We start from the raw sequence: 18895 nt of genomic DNA on the forward strand, positions 1-18895 counted from the left end.
AAATAAAGAGAAGAGGTTCTGTGGCTTTGCATTTTAGATGAGGGAAAGTAAGGGTTAAATATTTAAAAGAGTTGTAATTATTTACTGCCTTATGAGTAAAAAGTAAGTCAGACTGAAAGATTGTTGCTACTCCTCCTCCTCACCCAGAAATTCTGGGTATCAGAAAATATAAATAACTAGAAGGAGTGGCCTTATTTATGTTCACATAATCCTCTTGCTGCAGCCAAGTTTCTGTAAGGCAACATATTTCAATGTGATTAACACAAATCAAATCATTAACTAGCAGACTTTTTGAAGAAAGAGATGTTAAACAAACCACTATTAATCGTTTTAACTTTTTCCCCAATTGGAGCTATTTTAATTTTAACTAGATTATCAAGATTTACTCCTTTGGGATTATTTTCTAATTTATTTGATTTTAATCGTGGGCAAGACACTGTCTGGATGGAGTAATGGGGGATAACAGCAGAGAAGCAGCAGAGAGGTGTGTTAAATTATGATAATAACACAGATTCTTCATGTTTTTTTCAGGTGAATGTGTCATTACTATTTTTGTTTTTTTTTAGAGAAAAGGTTTAGTTTTGAATATGTAATACTTAATATAATGAAAAAAACAATAGATAATTAAGGGGGGGGGGGTAAGTACAAAGCTGAGCAATTTATGATAGCTTAAAATGGATAGAATGTCAGATGGTAGAGATAAATTATGAATATTTTGTTTTGGAATGATTAGAGAACATTTGATATCAACCTTAATTTGGAAAGATTGTTGTGACATTGATAATTATCGAGAAGCTACAGCTAAAATGAATAGATCGCTAATAAACTGAAACTCATTTATAAGCCATTATCATTGGCATAAGTATTTTTTTAAATTAATTGATATATTTTGTTTCCACCAGAAGAGAGACAGGTTCACTGCTGACATTTAACCTCTTACACCCTAAGGGGGTATAAATAAATTTCTGTCTGACAAAAACACACAAAAGTAAATAACTTATAGCCTCAAAGCTATTAGATTTAAGAAGAAACTTTTGGTACCTCTGTAAAGGTAAGATGTCATAGAATGGTTTTCTGGTGTCAGCACCATTGTAGCTTTGACCCTGCCTGAAATATTAGGGACAAAATACAAAATATTTTGCATTTTTTGAACCTCGCCAAAATTTTCTTTGAAATAAACATTGCAAAACACTACCAAAATATTATTTATAGCACAAAAAAGTAGTACAGACTTTTAAATCTAAATGTTGTGTAAAAATATACCAAATTTGGACTCAATCAGATGAATCATATTTATTTTAGAACGGTATTAGTGAGAAATTTCTTAGGCGGAGAGGCCATTTTGGCACATTTATCCAAAAATGTCACCAAACTGTGCCAAATGTGTTTTTTACATCAATACTGGGGGTTTGTTAAAATTACGAGGTCACGTAGCAGCTGGACCCACCGGTGGGTCCGTAGGGTTCTAGGGGTTAATCATGTAGATAAAATTTTTATCTTTGCATACTCTGTCAGGGAAAACCAGATTATTTTGAAAAACCCTGTAGAACAAATTTTTTGGCAAAGAGCAAAAACAAATAGTCTACTTTCATAGCTTTGCTTTTATATTTATATTCAAATGATCAAAATTATCTTTAGTTACACATCTGCTTATGCGTACAATAACAACCTCACAAACCCATACTTGTATCTGTCCGTCCGTCCGTCCGTCCGTCCGTCCGTCCGTCCGTCCGTCCGTCCGTCCATCCATCCATCCATCCATCCAAATAGAAGTCTTGCTAAAAATTCTGAGATAAAAATGTGTGGGCACCCTACAAGAAAATAAAATCTTTATTTATGCAAACCTCATTACATATCCTGTCTTTTCTTTTCTGTAACAATTAGGCGGCTATATTCATGATGAAGTATCTTACAACTAAGTGTTGACTACAGTTACAGTGCTATAATTATGCAACACCGCATCAAATAGATTTGTTTCTTTTAATTTCATTCACATAACAGTGTTTATGGTGGAGTGAGTCAGACATTAAACTACTTTTGCTTTATATGACTTTACTGAAATATTTTCCTTATGAAGATGAACAGTTTAGGGGAGATTATAGTTTCCTATAACATTAGTATAAGTTTTTACATCCGGTAATGTTTTTGTGCAAATTAAATATATTCTAGGGATTAAATATATCTCACTATACTCTTGCTAAACTGATTCATAGTGCATTTTCTAAATTGACTGACACAGGAGTAGTTGGTTTAAACTCACATGCTGTTCAGCCAATTAGAGGTTATTTCATGTGCCTGATGCCAGCATCTTATCTGAGATGGTCATCAACTTAAAACAATCCTCACTTTCTTTTAGGGTCAAAGGAATGTCTGTTCTTTCATGAAGGAAATTATTAGAAGCTTTAAAACAACCTTTTCAAGTAAAAGTGAATTAGACAGGGATTCGGTGAATCTGCTGTTTTGGATCATCAATTATAGCTTGCAATATCATCAAGGTTCACATTCAGTCTATGTTTTGTAAGATTTTGCTTAACATTTATTGCCATGTTTTAAGTAAACAACAGAGATCCCTGTGAAAAACATATTTGGATGAGTTGATATTTAATTACAAGTTAAACAGTATATACAGGGGTAAGTAAATATTGTTCTTTTTATTTGTAATAAAATGTAATTAAAAAAACTGTAATTCCCTATGATTAATGGTACAGAGAATGGATTTAAAGAGGTTTCACGTCATTGCAGTAAGTGTATTAGACAAGAAGATTAAGAACAACTTTTAACATGGCGAAGATCATTCTTTCCAAAATAGTAATTATTACATATATTAATGACATTATGCAAATGTAACATAGTTTTAGAATCTAACTAGCTAAAAACTCTTTTGTCACAGAACTATAATGAAAAATGGGCGCCAAATTTGCCTCACCAACCTTTTACAGTTATGATCTCAGTTTGTTGTGGGATACATATAAAAGAATATGTGACATTATTCATTTTCAGTTAACAACATTCTAAAAAATAAAGAAAGTATACTTTTTTGTTGCTTATTTTATTTTATTTGGTGCTTTAAAAATAAACGATACTCTACTTGGACATCAAGTTTATTTCTAAACGTTTTGGAAATTATAAACTAGAAAACATATATAGAGTATTTGAATTTCAATTGTGATTTATTTTCTTTTAAATGGAGTTGTAGTTATAAAGTGTCTATTAAAAAATCCTTTTGAGAAATGTAGCTTAGTTTTAATGAAATAATTTCTCCTGAATTCTATAATTCTAACAAACAAACAAACAAAAGATCTAAATGTATTTTCTCAATTACAGTGGTGTTTAAGGTAATTGCTGGTTCTGTTTTACCTTCCTCTTGACAACACTCCAAATTGTCTGTGTGGATTTTAATTAAACTGCAATTCAAACATAGCGCTACCATCACAGAAATAGCAACTGTTGGGATTTTAGACAGTAAAGGCTGGTACTAAAAGCCTATACGTTTCTATTAGGCTTATAAGCATCAGGAAGAGACGTGATAAAAAAGAAAAGCAAAGCATCAACAGATCTAATATCCTCTTAAATCATGACTGACCGTAGCAGCTCGTCATAGACCTAACAGAGACTTTGATTCTGTACATATGAACTCTAGAAATGAGGCTTTGGACAACCGAGCAATGGTCCAAACCCTTTTTTCGTCTTCAGACATACACTGCAAAAAATTGAAACCTAAATAAGTCATTTTTTCTTGCAATAAGTGCATTTTTTCTTGAATTGAGGGGGTAATTGAGACACGTTGCCAATGGAACAAGACAAATTACATTTAAAATAAGAAAACACATTTGCATTGTCTTATTTCAAGAGCATATTATCTAATTATCTTATTTTAAGACTAAAAATACTCATTCCATTGGCCAATTATCTTATTTAATTAATGGTAAATACACTTAATTTAAGATATTTTTTCTAATTTTTAGGTGGCTTTTGCAGTGTATAATACTTCTTACAGTGTCTCCACTTCAAACTGCCAATGAATGCTTCATTTGAAGCCATAGTTTTGTATATGTATGTGCCTGTTGGATTTTAATACATGCCTTGTGAATGACCTAAAATTCTTAAATGGACTTTGCTTCTCTTCAATTTTGTATTTATCAAAGTTCCTTTTTTGTTTAGTTTTTTCACTTACATTTCACTATATTATAATTTAATTTAATGGGGTAGAGCTGATAGCCATGCCATGATTACATTTCAGAAATAAAAAATAATGAATTAACTTAAATAAACAGTTGATTGATTTTTGTGTGTTTGTGTGTGTGTGTGTGTAAGAATCCATAAAGTATAGATTGTATTTTTAGCTGAAACCAGATGTTTTAATGTATTTTCATAATCTCACATAACCATATTGAGCAAATGAGGAGCAGTTTAATAAGCAAAAACCAGAAATCTTGGCTGGCTGTGCTTTTTGCTGACTGTTTCCTGCTTATAGCTTGGACAAGGCTGTTTGTGCTGGTGCATGAAACCGCCCCATCTAAATGACCATTTCCAGGTGATGTACTGGAAGCTGCATTCTTGTATCCAGAAGTAAAATAGAGGAAACAACATTTTTAAAATCTGATCTCCAATCACGAGTTCTATGTTATGTCATTTGTTTTGCGCAAAATATGACTTAATATGACTGAAAAGAGATTGTTGTAAGGCTGTGGATGTGATGCTGAAATATGAGATGATGAGAAAAGCAGGGAGGGGAGGAGGGTAACCAAGTTGCTGGCACCGCCTGCCAGAATCACAGCAGATCTGAGCTTATCGCATCATCGCATCTGACCATAAATTATTGCTTCAGTCAGATCTTCACTGCCGGCATCTCAAGAAGGGACTTACTTCTCACCTGATGCTATAGAGATACACTTTTCTTTTCTCTTATCTTCTCAGATAATCATCTTTCCTCCCAACCTCTCTGCAGAACCGAGTCAACACCGGTGGGATATATGACGCGCTGGATGGCCGCTGCACCTTACCAACCGGTGTGAATATTTTGCTTTATTTTATTTCCCCCTCCATCCAGCCTCATCTTTGTTCACCACTTCCTCCAAGAGGCTGAGCTCAAACAGGGGCTATGGAAGACCAGGTGACCCAGGAGTCCTGCCCTGTCCCGGAGCCGACGGTTGTGGATCCCTGGCCGGCCACGGTGCGGAACGGCCAGTACGCATCTGATGGCTTCAGCAACCATCAGCAGACCAGGAGCCCCACAGAGCCAGAGGCTTTCACAGGGAACCAGGAGATGAAGATTACTGACAATGTGGACGGAGAAGGTAACTTTTTAATGTTTGGGTATTTAACCAGCTTTAAAAGTTGATGGAGTGTTTTTTTTTTTTTTTGGGTGGGATGTCTGTGTTTGAATGCGCGTAAGTGACTGAGAGGTAGAGAGAGACAGAAGGAGGGGGTCTGACGGAGACAGGATGGTTATTTTTATCCATGCCAGATATTTTCGGTCTTCTCTTTGAATAATGTATGATAGTCAGACATCAGCAGGATTCATGTTGGAGCAGTCACAAAATGGATATCAAGGTGAAAACATGAATCTGCCTCGAAGTCATGTATTTATATTTAATACCGTTTACACCTATTCTACTGAATAAAATCCAGTGAAACCGGAGGTCTTTAGAAGTAACTATCCAGCTGTTTGTTGAAGACCTTCCCAGCTTTCGAGAACATTTTTAAAAAGTGTCATGAAGACCATGGCATATGGTTTAGAAAGAAAGTTTTTTGAATGTTGAAGGGTTAGGTCATGCAACAATAAAGTAAATCTATTAATTGACAAGACAAGCAGCAGAGGCCTAGGCCTATGCAGATTTGCTGACAGGACCACTATTTCAAAAATCTGTCCCTTACGCAGATCATCAAGAACACATCATCGCCATTGTGAAACAATGGTGGCAACATCATTGTTGAGGGTTTATTTTTCTTTGGCAGGGACAGGGAAGCTGGTCGGAGGTCATTTAATAAAATGACATGCAGGACATTCCTGGAGGAAGATTTTTAAGATTAAGGTGGAGGTTTACCTTCCAGTATGACAGTGACACTAAATATATAGCCGAGCATCTTAGAATGATTTGGATTTAGGCATAGTTATGTATTAGAAAGGCCAAACAAATTCCAGACATGAATCCAATTAAACCTTTTGCAATTCATGAAAATTAGTAATTGATTATTTAAAGTTGGTAAAAATGTTAAGATTTTTCTAATTCTTCATTGCACCATGTATGTGCTATGTTAAAATTATGTGAATCTTATAGAATAAGAAACAGTAGACCTCTGACAAGCCAGCAATCCATCATGGGACTAAAGATTTTCTTTATTTAGACTTTTGGCCTTAAAAATATACTGCTTACTATATCTCATACATATAATAAGACTGGCTTTACCATATCAGATACAGGGTTGTCTTCTCAGGTCTCACTAGACATCTACCCATTCTTGGCTTAGTCCATGTCTTAATACAGAGTATTTAATACATTAACCTTAGTTGCCAGCTTCATTCAGGCTGAACACCTGGAGAACAGAAACAGAAAGTATAACAGAAAAATGAAGTGAAACTTAGCTGATTAGCTGTTCCACAATAAATGTGATATAGTAAATTGAAATAAGAATTGAACATCAGTTTCTTGTTTAATGGCATGGTAAACTTTCCATCTATCCAACCTTACTCCAATGAAGAAGTGAGATTTCCAAAAACCTCATCACATTGTAGAATTTGTGAAAGACACAATCAGAATTTTTGCACTGTGGTTGTTGTGTTAATCACTATTCTTGAGTTGTTGTAAGACGTGATACAACCCAAATTTATTTTCTGCAAAGAGGCATTTACTAAGAACACTAACTTTTTCTGGCAGTGGCAAAAAAAAATTTCAGCTAACCTGACTTACTTTAAGTAAAACCCATACAGATGTGAAGCTGTGCATGGGTCCAGATTTAATAAGGGAGATATTTTAGCTTTATTTTGCAGAGTGCAGAGTAGCCAGTAAGGGCTAGGACCTTTTTATCCTGAAGTGTGAGCTACAGAATGTCATTTCCAGCAGTGAAGGGTTTTCAGAACAGGCAGGAATGTTTGGTAAGCTGGCTTTTGACATGAAAGGCCAAAACTGAAGTAAAAGAAACAAAAATGATGGGTGAAATTTAAGTGGATGTACAAGGAGGGGAAGCAGAAGATTGGTGCAGTTTGTCTTTTTAAATGTATAAGGGATCAGAAACCAAACTAACCCAGTAGGGGAAAGATACGTTTTTAACTAAGTAACCACTAGAGCTTTAAAAAACAAAAAAAAAAACAAAAAAAAAACTCAACTTCTTCAGTAGCTTTCTTATGAATACTATATTTTCTTCCCTTTCTATTCTTCTATAAAGATTGAATGTAAGGGATGAAAGACACATTTGAGTGAAGGGATTCTCTCATTTGAGCTATGGATCTGTGCAGCTCCTCCACAGTCAGCACCCAGTAGTAATGCTCTCCTTGCCTTACTTAGCAGCTTGGTTTACATTTGTGTCATACTATTATCGTTTCAGGATGATGGACTGTGAGATGTTCAAAACCCTATCCTTTATGCTTTAATTTTTTCTACGTTCTTTGGTCATCATGTTTTAAGCCCCTTTACACTTAAAGCCTCACAAAGTAATTTACTTGTCAGGGTTATGTTATGAGTAATAAAGCTGGAGCTGATTTGCTGTATTAACCTGTAATAAAAGGCCAGTTACAAGATAACTGACCCAGTCAGGGTAAAGACCTATTATCATACCCAATAATTTAGTGTGAGTAAAGCCATTATGTTACTGGGTAGGCAACACATTTGAGAGTTTACATAAAATCTTCATAGTGCCACATTGCCTAGCGACAGTCATTCATGTTGTTTACCTCCACAACCACAGCATTACTTAGAAAGAGCTGGCAACATTTTAGCAAGCAAGCAGGAAAGTGTTTAATGATGGCTGGAAACTGGTCAACCTGGAAAAAAAGAACTAATTTCTGTCCACACACAGAGTGAAATAATACACCAGCTGATGAATCAGCCCCGTTTTCTCCTGATGTCTGCCAAGTGCTTCTCTGATTGTGAAATACTAATACTACTAATAGTTAAATTGTGAAATACTAAATACTACTAATAATTGTGTGAACCGATCCCAAAGCATTTGTTTTGTGATTTGTTTGACAGGTGTAATTTTTTGCAGAATTTCTTCTTTGGAGGTTGGCTCATCAGTTAAAGCTATATCCCTTGTATTACTGCCACCTGCAGGTGATATTAGGTACATCCATTCTGCCAATGTCAGGTTAACGATAAGAAGACCTCACCCATTAAGTTACTGAAACTAATTTATATGTGTTTAAAGTTGTAGGGAAGCGGCTGTTCCAACCATTGCATTTCTGAATTCTCCCGAGTGGTGCCCGACTTTACGCAAGTAAATAAAGTGAATCGTTTATCAAGGGGACGGAATTGTTGTTGCAGAAGGTTCGCAAAGTTTGGTTGTGGCCATTTGTCTGAAGCATCTTGCTAACTAGTTAGCAACTTAGTGCTAGTAGGTTCCCAATAGGAAATTTCATTGGGACCAAGTAGCATTTAGCAACGACACTGTTAAGGAATGCTATGGACAGCGGAAACATGCAAGAGAAGGAGAGTTTTTTGTCGGAGGTCGTTGTTGAGTCTCCTCCGTCATACATTTTTTGTTCACAAGGAGGAAAGCGGGTACAAAGTTGTGTGGCAGGGCGACAGAAGCTTGGTTTGGTGTAGAAGGCTTACAGCCGTACATGTTTGAGCCCTTGCCTCGAAAACACTACCAGTTCTGTTAGCTCTACGCCTGCAGAAGACACATACGTCCATCCCCCTGAACACTGGGACATAACTCAATGGTAAAGTAAATTGTTCTTATTTCTTATTTCAACCGTTACGTATATTAGCTGCGACATATGAATCGAGATGCTATGACCGAAAAAATTTGATTGACAAATTAGTGTTGATATCTGATTGGCCGAATTTAGGTGTACAAACTGACGTATAACTAACTTGCCTGCATAAGATAACGGAAAAAAAAGAAAAAGATTTTAAGACAGGATTCTTTTAAAAATTGAAATTTTCTAACTTTTCGGACAAAGTTGTCTGATAAAGAGTACATTTATAGACATCTTTAATCCAGAGTTATTTGACATTTAAATTGGACTTCCCTATGACCTTAAGGCACTAGTTGTTATTTCTGTTAGTTTGCTAACTAACATTCTCTAACAAATCTCTGAACAAAAACAACAGCTGGATTTCTATTAAGATTACACCCCACATGGATGTATTTTATTTACTGGTTCTCTATAGCCAGTTGGTTTGCCTGGATTTTATGTATGGCTATTAGAATAAAGGAAGCTTTCTGCAGATGTGCCACTTTAAAGACCTGTTATTTATCTGGAGGAAGGTTTGACAGACAAAATGCCAACTCACATACACTTGCACTCATGGAAGAGTGTGGAAACCTGTGCATGAGTCACAGAGAGATGTGAACTGTGAGGAGATGTCAAGCACATGCCTTCTGTCTGTTCCCCCAGCCAGGAATCATGTGAGCAGAGTGATTTACCACGCTGCCTCACTTCCCCTCTCTAACATACCCACCCACCCACACACACACACACACACACACACACACACACACACACACACACACACACACACACACACACACACACACACACACACACACACACACACACACACACACACACACACACACACACACACACACACACACACACACACACACTAAGCCTGGCAAGTTTAGCTTTTTCTTAGAAAATTTTAAGCTTCTCTGTGAAGGGTGGGACCAAAATAAATGTGAATGATATTTGTAGATAACGATATAAAATACCATAATTTGCAGAGATTTTATTTTATTACAAGAGAAATTGAACACGTTTGTTCAGAAAGTTGGTATTTAAGATGTTTATCTCTTTTAATTGAAGTATTAATTACCAGTATTTGATAATTTAATCAGTTTTTCTAGTCTAAAAAGTTATAGAACTATAATATGACTCAGCATTTTTTTAATAGAACTGTAAATTGCTTTTCCAGGCTTTCTAAATTTCAGTGCTGTTTTGTTATTACTCAAAAAACTTTACACTTATTTACATTTCTGTCCCTTACCATTTGCCAAACTTAAACAAAGACTGTATGTTGTAAATTGAAGTATTCCTCTGAGTCAGAGAAAGGCTAAACGCTGCTATTTGATTGTGTAAACAGACTTTGATTTTTGTTTCCTCTGCCCAGGGCACCAGATGATTTTCAATATCTACCCTTTGAAGCATGTGATTTTCTTAAGATTTCCTTTTTTTAAATTGTAACAGGAGTTAGAAACAGTACAGCTGAAGTAAATGGTGAAGGCCAAAGAAAGAGCAGTAAGAAAATAAAGCTTCACTTTGCTTTAAAGTGGTTAATGTCAAACGTTTTATTTCACTTTTAATTGATCACAGCCTTTTTATGCAGATAGTTAGTTTTCTCTAATGGTGGATGAATCTGAAATTAATAAATATGTGATATAAAGGCCATTAAATCTAATTCAAAGGCAACTGTAATCTAAATTTGTTTTGCCTATCCATCCATCCATCCATCCATCCATCCATCCATCCATCCATCCATCCATCCATCCATCCATCCATCCATCCATCCATCCATCCATCCATCCATCCATCCATCCATCCATCCATCCATCCATCCATCCCCTAAAAATGAGCCAAATTCATGATAAAATATGCACATTTACTTTTGATCAGACTAAAAAATAGACCTATTATTTCAACATTAAAAAACAAGTAGAAACACAACAGCAGAAAAAAACCTGTTGTTATGATATCTTAACGTGGCACATGGTAACATGTTGCTGTCAACTTGAAGACAAAATAATCACCAAAATACTAAAAGCCCCTACATTTCATCTCCAAAAAATGGACTAGAACATGACTAGAACAATGATGCACATTGGAAAGTAAGTTTTTTATTACACAAATATTAGAAAAAGATTTGTGTTTTAACAAGTACAAAACATTACCGATAATCTCAGTTTTTTATGCCATGAGCTCTATTGTTTCACAGCAGCATAATTCCAGTGTTATAGTCCTAGTTGGGCAGACACCTTTATATTTCTGAAACAATAATGGAAAAAAATACTTAGCACTACTTTAGCATCATAAGACACTTGCAACCTTAGTAATGCTTTCTCTTAAGACCAGAATAAATTTCTTTTTGATAATTAAAAGCATTTTATTGGATCCATCACTATTCTATTGCAGCTGTCTCTTTTCAGACAAACCAGTAATTTTTTGAAAAATATTTTTCTTTTGTCTGTGAAGTTATCTCAATAAAAAAAAAAGAAGATTAAAAAAAGCATTTTAACCTTCTAAATTAAAAGTCATTAAGTAATTGTCACATTTATTGTGAGAGGAGAATGCACTTTTTTCAGTTTTCAGACTGAGTGAAGCAGTTTAGGCAGCAACATCTACATGGATGTTTTTTCATCCTCTTGGTAACAGGACTGTAATAGTTATCACAGTGCTTTGACTTAACTATTTAAGTTCAATAGCTGTCTTAAAAACATGAGATAACTGAACTTCAGAAAAGGTTTCATTCAATTCAGGAAGGTAAGTTTTCAAATTTTCTCAGTTGATAATAATTTGTTGTTTGAATTTGATAACCTGAGTTTAAATTACTTACTATATCACTTTATGTATTAACACAGTCTCACATACTCTTTGTCAAGGAAACTTGTAATGTTATATCCTTTCAACTTAAATAACTCAGTTACACCAAATGTTTAAATAAAGATCAACAAGCAACCCGCAACGCTGCATTATCTATTTAAGAAAACTTGTTTTATTTAAAAGAGAACTCCTCACATGTCCAGAGCAGGGGTCCGTTTCACAAAGCAGGTCTACCGAAAACTCTTAAGTTGTCTAAACCTGAAAACAGGGAACCTCTGACTTTTCCGGTTAACAAAAATAGTTTCCTCAGCCTCTGTTTCAGTCGCCGTAGTAACATTCTCCCCAGAACTAACCTGGTCGGTAGAATGTTTTCTTCAGTAAACTCAGAGTTTCCTCTGTCTCCGCTCTTCTTATAGCCAATCACGCTGTTTTTTTTTCCTGATTAAGGCAGATTTTTTGTCGTAGTTTTGTGAATAAATAAAAAAAATATATCCTTTGCAAGGTCTGTTAGACACATTCAGTTTTAAAAACAAACATTGCATGTCCTGTTGACGAGGAACTTATTAAAGAATGGTCAGCTCTTTTTCACAGAGGATTAAATATTTGTAGGGAGAGGGCATCAGAGAACTTGAGCAAGATGCGGATAATTTTATTTCTATTTAGTTATATTTACAGTACATGAAGAACTACTGAAATTTATTTTAGATTACACATAGGCCTATAGAGGAATTACAGTAGGGTTAAGATTAGGATTCATACGATGATAACAACCTAAGGAGTTTATTGGCACAATCTGAAGCCATTCTATAGGACTGATAGCTGCTTATTGGGATGATAAAATCCGAAGCGCAGCTGCAGCAGCCACTTTACTGTGTAAAAGAAGACTGAATCAACATGAGGAGGGATCTATGATGATGCACAGGTTCTATATATTAGAACAGAGTTTTAATTCTTCATCCTCACCTGCTGCCATAAGATTTCACCTAAATAGATACATTGATGCTACCATTCAAGAAATAATCCTGTAATATTTTCACGGTAACAACTGCTATGGCAGGCTGTTTTGATATGTTCTAGTTTTACTGAAAATGTATTCCGGACATCTGACTAATACATTTTTTAGTCTAAATTACCATTTCAAACAAAATTATGTTCTCCACATCTAGAATAAACATTCTGGATCTCTATTATAATGAAAAGTTTACCTGGAGACAGATCCTATATTCCCTAAATTCCAGTCAGTCTTTGGTTAAAACACTTTTCTTGTTTTCTTTTTTTTTTTGTAGAGATGGTCATATATTTTTATTAAACCATCTCTGATTCACAATAGAATTCATGGTAGATTGATCCCTCTAACTCGTCTAATAACCCATATGCCACAGTTAAGACTTGGCCTCTGTAAATGGGGAATATATATGCTTCCAACCAACACAATCTCTCTATCAAACTAAATGACTTCAATTACTTAGTCTGTTTATATGACTCTGCTAAGCAGCTCACTAAAATATGATGATGATGTGGAACAAATAATGGTTATATTCGCAAAATCTATATCCTACACAGACTTGTAGAATACTGTTTATAAAATTAGCTCCGTAAACAAACGTTTGTTTACAAGATGGGTGATGCTGACATTGCGAAAGCCATTTTGTACCGTGACGGCCTCCGTATGGTTGGAGGGGGATAAGCACCGGCTTCATATCACTTCAGTAATGACCATTAGATTTATTTATTAATTACACACTATAGATTGAAGCTCATTTGCTATTCAAAAATTAATCAGTTGATCAAAAAATAGTGTAAAGGGTGATCATCTTTTCCAAGGAACAATTATTTGAAGTCAGTAATTCAAACATGTCCTCTGTTCTTGTTTCAAATAATTCAATTTTCAGCTCCACTTTTCAAATACAACTATTTATACCACTACTCAATCGGTTCTAAACAAGGGCAAACATATTTTGAATGCTATTGCAATTTTAAAATTATGCTCACAATATGTAACATCTATATAGGTAATGTTTTACATTATAGGTAAATATATACGATTTTATTTCTTTATTTATATTCTCTCCATTATTAAAAATTATACTTATTTTCATCAGACTGTATGTCTATATATGTTTTTAACACCAAGTAATTTAATGTTTTTCAGAGGACAGAATTTTCAGCTAAACTCAGATTGATATTACAAGCATTTCAAATTCCACCTAGAGTTTCTTGCATTAAATATTTACAGGGTTGTCACGATACTAAACTTTTCAACTCGATACCGATACTAAGGAAAATATTCGATACTCGATATCATTTTCGATACCACAAGGATAAAAACAAAGACTCCAAAATTCAACAGAAATATTTTCATTAAAAATAAAATACAATAAATAAATAAATAAATAAATAAATACAATAAACAAAAAGAGCAATATTTTGAGGTTGTATGCTGTGCACAACATTAAGCAAGCTTGATAAAAAACTTAAAATTAGGTTTTCCTTCCTTGGCTATGCTTTGCACACATAATGACACTAGCCAAACCGGTTAAGAAACAAAAATAATTCTCAACAGCTGCACCTGTTACAAAAAAAGTGTGAAACTGAAAAGTGCACAGAATTATTCAATCACAGTGTTCAGAAAGTGCATTTTCCTCTATTATACTTTAGATGAATGACTGTTTAGGTGCCACTGGTGGTAGCACTGTATCGATACTTTTGAAAATGAGTATTGTATCCGGATACAACATTTCAGTATCAATACTTTTGACAACCCTATTTACAAGTAATTAAGCTGAGGCTATTGTGTAATTAATGGATAGTTAAAATTAAAGCCAATCTGTTTCATACTGATATTTGCACCAAACTATTTGTACATATTGACTGGATGGTTAAATAAAAAAAGCTGTGATGTATTCATAGAGGTGTGCTCTAGTTAACCAGGTTAGTCAGAATGACTTACACCATATAGAGTCAGCAGAAACAAGTTAGAACCAATCAGTTACAAGATTAAAGAAAAGGTCATACAGCAGCAAGTTTTTTATATTTTAAAGAATTATCCAGCTCATTCGGGGTGTGATAAAGGCCATTATTAAAGCATTGTGCCTTTGAAGCTGCCTTCTTGGCTGTTATTGTGACAGAATAGAGTTGTTGTTGCAATTTGGGGCCGTTTCCGCGTCTGTTCTGTTCTAGACTTTAGAGTCTGAGCCTTAACAGGCTGACTTAATTCAGTCTTACTGGCCAGGTTTATATTCTGGTATCACTTCTAATTCTTAGGTCTGAGGTTTACAAAGGTTGATAAGAAAGCAAAACTAAAAAAAACTCAAACAAATCTTTCTTCCACAGGTCATAAGATCTAGAATGTTATGGCATGACACAATAGTATTGTATAGAAATGATACGTTTTTGAATCCAGGAAGCTGTTTACAATCCTTTTAAATCAGGGGTGGGCAACTCCAGTCCAAGAGGGCCTGTATTCTGGAACTTTTAGATATGCCCTTGACTTAACACACCTGAATCAAATAAATAGATAATTAAAAGGTCTCTGGAGAAATTGGTTGCATATTGGGGAGGTAATTCGACCAATTGCTTCAGGTGTGTTGGACCAAGGATGAATCTAAATGTTGCAGGAAAACCGGCCCTCAAGGACTGGAGTTGCCCACCCCTGTTTTAAATGAACAAATGGAAGTTCAAAGGTATTAATTCATGATCACAAGTGTAACATTTATCTGTATATTTTCAGAAGCCCCAACAGTATCTTATGTGAAACTCGCTTGATCTACAGTAAAGAAAAACAATAACAAACATCTATTGTGAGTCAATCATTAATATTCTTAATTTGGCTGACCTTAATTTCCACCCTGCGTTGGACTGGCGACCTGTCCACCTCTCGCTTGTAGACAGCTGGAGATAAGCACCAGCACCACTCATGACCCCAGCTGGGATAAAGCATGATGTAAAATGGATGAATGGACCTTAGTTTCTGTAGGTATGACATGATCACAAGATGAAAGAAGATCATATTGATTTTCACAAAAATGTCTCTGTGCAGGTCTTCTTGAGAGCAGCATGCGGCTGAAACCCCATGAGGCACAGAACTACAGGAAGAAAGCTCTTTGGGTCTCCTGGATCTCCATTGTGGTCACACTTATCCTGGCTGTGGCAGCTTTCAGTAAGCATTTAAAACACATTTAAAGCATTTCAAACCTCTAACAGGAACACATAAAGAGCAATTCTATTGGATATTTCTGTTTAGCAGTAATTGGTTGTACGTAGCAGAGGGTTTCTTATTTCAAAGAGTTGGTGTTAATTAGCAGTTGGTTTCAACTGTGTTAATTATTGATTTTAAAATAATGCATCTGTCAGCTACCATGTATCAGACAGCATGGAATTAATTACCATCATTTGTTTTTTCTTGGGAGAGATTTCAAACATCGTAATTAAGTGTATTTTTGAACTTTGATTGGTATTGTGTGTTGTAAGGTTTTTATCCGTAAGACTTGTCTAAACATTAGTCTCAAGATTGGTGTTAAGACTGTATCTTCAAATATCTACTGCATCTTCTTGTCTCTCACTACTGGATGTTTTCATTAATACATGTTGAGACTAAAACTGATGCATTTTATATGCTGACTGCAGCTTTGTATGAAATTCCTGCAGAAATTCTAATAGAACCCATATAATTATTTACAGTTTCAATGCTGTCCCCTGTATACCTACAATTCAATGATGAGAGGAGGGAAAAATAAAAAGGATGATTATCTGTAAACCACATAGAAAGAAAAAAGTGGGTGACATCCTTTACTTGGAAGCATTCAGTAAATGTTTAGTTGGAGTTTAAAGTTACCTGTTTTTTTTTTTTCTTTTCAAATTATGTTATTATGAGATTCATTAAACTGATGGCATCAAGTTCATGGTCTACATATATTAGTTGGGGTTCCACTAGAGATTTTAGCTAATCACATAAATGTAAATGTTAAACATTATACCAATGCACCTTTATGTCTGAAGCCCTTTTATAGGTTATCTCACTAATCAGCTTTGTACATGGCTAATTGATTGTTTCAAAAATGGCCTCTCACTGGTCCTATTTTTGCTGTGGTCTTGGTGTTGCCGTTCTATTTTTTTTTTAGTAATGCCAGATATATTTTTACTTAGTTCTCTGGTTGGTCGGTCTAGACTAAAATGCTAATGTTACATGGTGTATGTGTTCTAAATGTATGAGAAAAGAGAACAAGGTTTTCCTCACATTGATGCAATGATTGTGAGCTGGTGACAAAATGCCAAATTATTGAGTCACATCCATGCTTTTAGCTGGGGGAGACAACATGAGCTAAAATTTTATATACTTGTTGTAAAACTATATAGCCAGCACTCATTATTAGACAGTTAAGCTGAAGAAAATTTAAATCTACAGATCTAAAAAGAAGAAGTCATTAATTTATCCCTCTCTTCTATTGAAAAATATGATAATGTTCTTTGATTATTATATATTTGGTCCAATTAGACAAAAATATATAACGAACCTGAAAAGTATCTAGCCAACCTTTCATCTAAAGTAAGTATGGTTTAACTCTAATCTAACTTTATATTATTGTGTTCTGCTTAAAGAGTTTTCCCCCCCTTTTTTATCCTCTGCATATGTTGTAACTCGAGTTATCACTAGGATCCACTGACCGGATGCAGCTGCAGTTTCCACACACATTCAGTTGCCTTTGATTCTGATTTGCAGAATGTCTTGTGTGCAAAAGACCTTTAATGTAGGTATACAGACTTTAAAACAAACAAGGAGAAAAACCTATTAGAAAATCATATATTATACCAAAAATATGAGGTTCTCTCAAAAAGAAAATAAGAAAATGCATTATTAGAAATAATATATATATATATATATATATATATATATATATATATATATATATATATATATATATATATATATATATATATATATATATATGTGTGTGTGTGTGTGTGTGTGTGTGTGTGGATATATAAGATACTGCAGGATAATTCATCCTCTCTAAAAATTAAATACATTTTCTTGAAATGTTTTTTCAGGAATCAACAGTATTCTATAACCGGTATTTTCAGACACACAAAATAAGTTATTTTCTTTTCATCTTAATTGAAAAATCGTATCCTCAAATACAAATATTTCAAGTTTAAAAACAACCGGTTTGTTAAGGAGCTGTTATACGAGGTTGTTTCTGGTCACATTTGTCGTTTTGCAGGAGCATTTAAATTTTACACTTTTATTACTAAAGTTTTTATGAAAACAATATTAGAACAGCATTGTTTTCCTCAATACAATCCATACTGTTCTCATTATCCGAGTGTGGGTAACCACTTAATGATAAAACCCTGAAATCCATCCTCTAGAGCGCCACTGCAGATTATTCTGTTAGATCTTCGGGTATAACCAGACCATTAAGAAAATACGGCTCATCCAGTGAGATCTTGTTCTGATGATTCTGAAAGAAAACAAGATGACCTCCTGCTGTTATATCTCAGAGTCACACAGCGTCTTAATCACTTTTTTTTTTACTCTAGACCATGAGCAGGAAATAGACAAATCATTTAAGTCATCAGTTGTTAAAATGAAGTAGAAATGTTAACAAGGTTGATGCATGATTGTGGGATAAATCAACAATGAAATGGTGAGGGGACAACATGACCATACCACCAAAGAGAACATTTGCCAATAACACAAATGCAGAAAGAACAACCTCACAAGGACATGAAAACGAAGCAGACAGGAAAACGTCAGCATCAATGGAGGCGTAGATATGTCCTTCTCAACTTGTCACAACTGTAGATCTAAAAGGACGAGACAGGGTACTGAGTGAGTAAATTAAAATATTAATGCCATCCTTTCTTGTTCTGTTGCCACACTGTGTAGAGTTGAGGAAATAGTGCTCATGTGAAGAACAGAGTGAATGAAAAGGTAGGAGAAGGTAGAGGAAGAGACGTAATTCTGTAAAGGTGGGAAGGGCTGAAAGGTACCTTTACCCCAGAGGATGAAGCAGGACGGGCAGGATGAGTCCTGGCAGCAGCAAAGGGACTTAGTGGCTATGATGGCTCAACTTTAAAAAACACCAGGGTTCTGTTTCTTCCTGCCTGTGCCCTAGTTTTGTTTGCCTTTGAGTCTACCCATCTTTTCATCCTTTTTAATTATTTCCCAATTTTTAACTTTCTTCCCTC

The 18895-nt window shown here is 34.8% G+C and overlaps 1 protein-coding gene across 1 annotated transcript in view; it reads left to right on the plus strand.

Moving 5' to 3' along the window:
• The first annotated feature begins 4752 nt into the window (after positions 1-4752).
• LOC119771845 (transmembrane protein 163-like) overlaps positions 4753-18895 on the plus strand; it is an 80310-nt gene continuing 66167 nt past the window's right edge. Inside the window, exons 1-3 of the mRNA XM_038268024.1 lie at positions 4753-4964; positions 5051-5297; positions 15744-15863. Coding sequence (XP_038123952.1) covers positions 5102-5297; positions 15744-15863 — 316 coding nt within the window. The 5' untranslated portion in view covers positions 4753-4964; positions 5051-5101. The remainder of the gene's footprint in view (positions 4965-5050; positions 5298-15743; positions 15864-18895) is intronic.

Source organism: Cyprinodon tularosa, unplaced genomic scaffold (assembly GCF_016077235.1).
Source record: "Cyprinodon tularosa strain WSP-4 unplaced genomic scaffold, ASM1607723v1 ctg690, whole genome shotgun sequence".
Classification (NCBI taxonomy): Eukaryota; Metazoa; Chordata; class Actinopteri; order Cyprinodontiformes; family Cyprinodontidae; genus Cyprinodon; species Cyprinodon tularosa.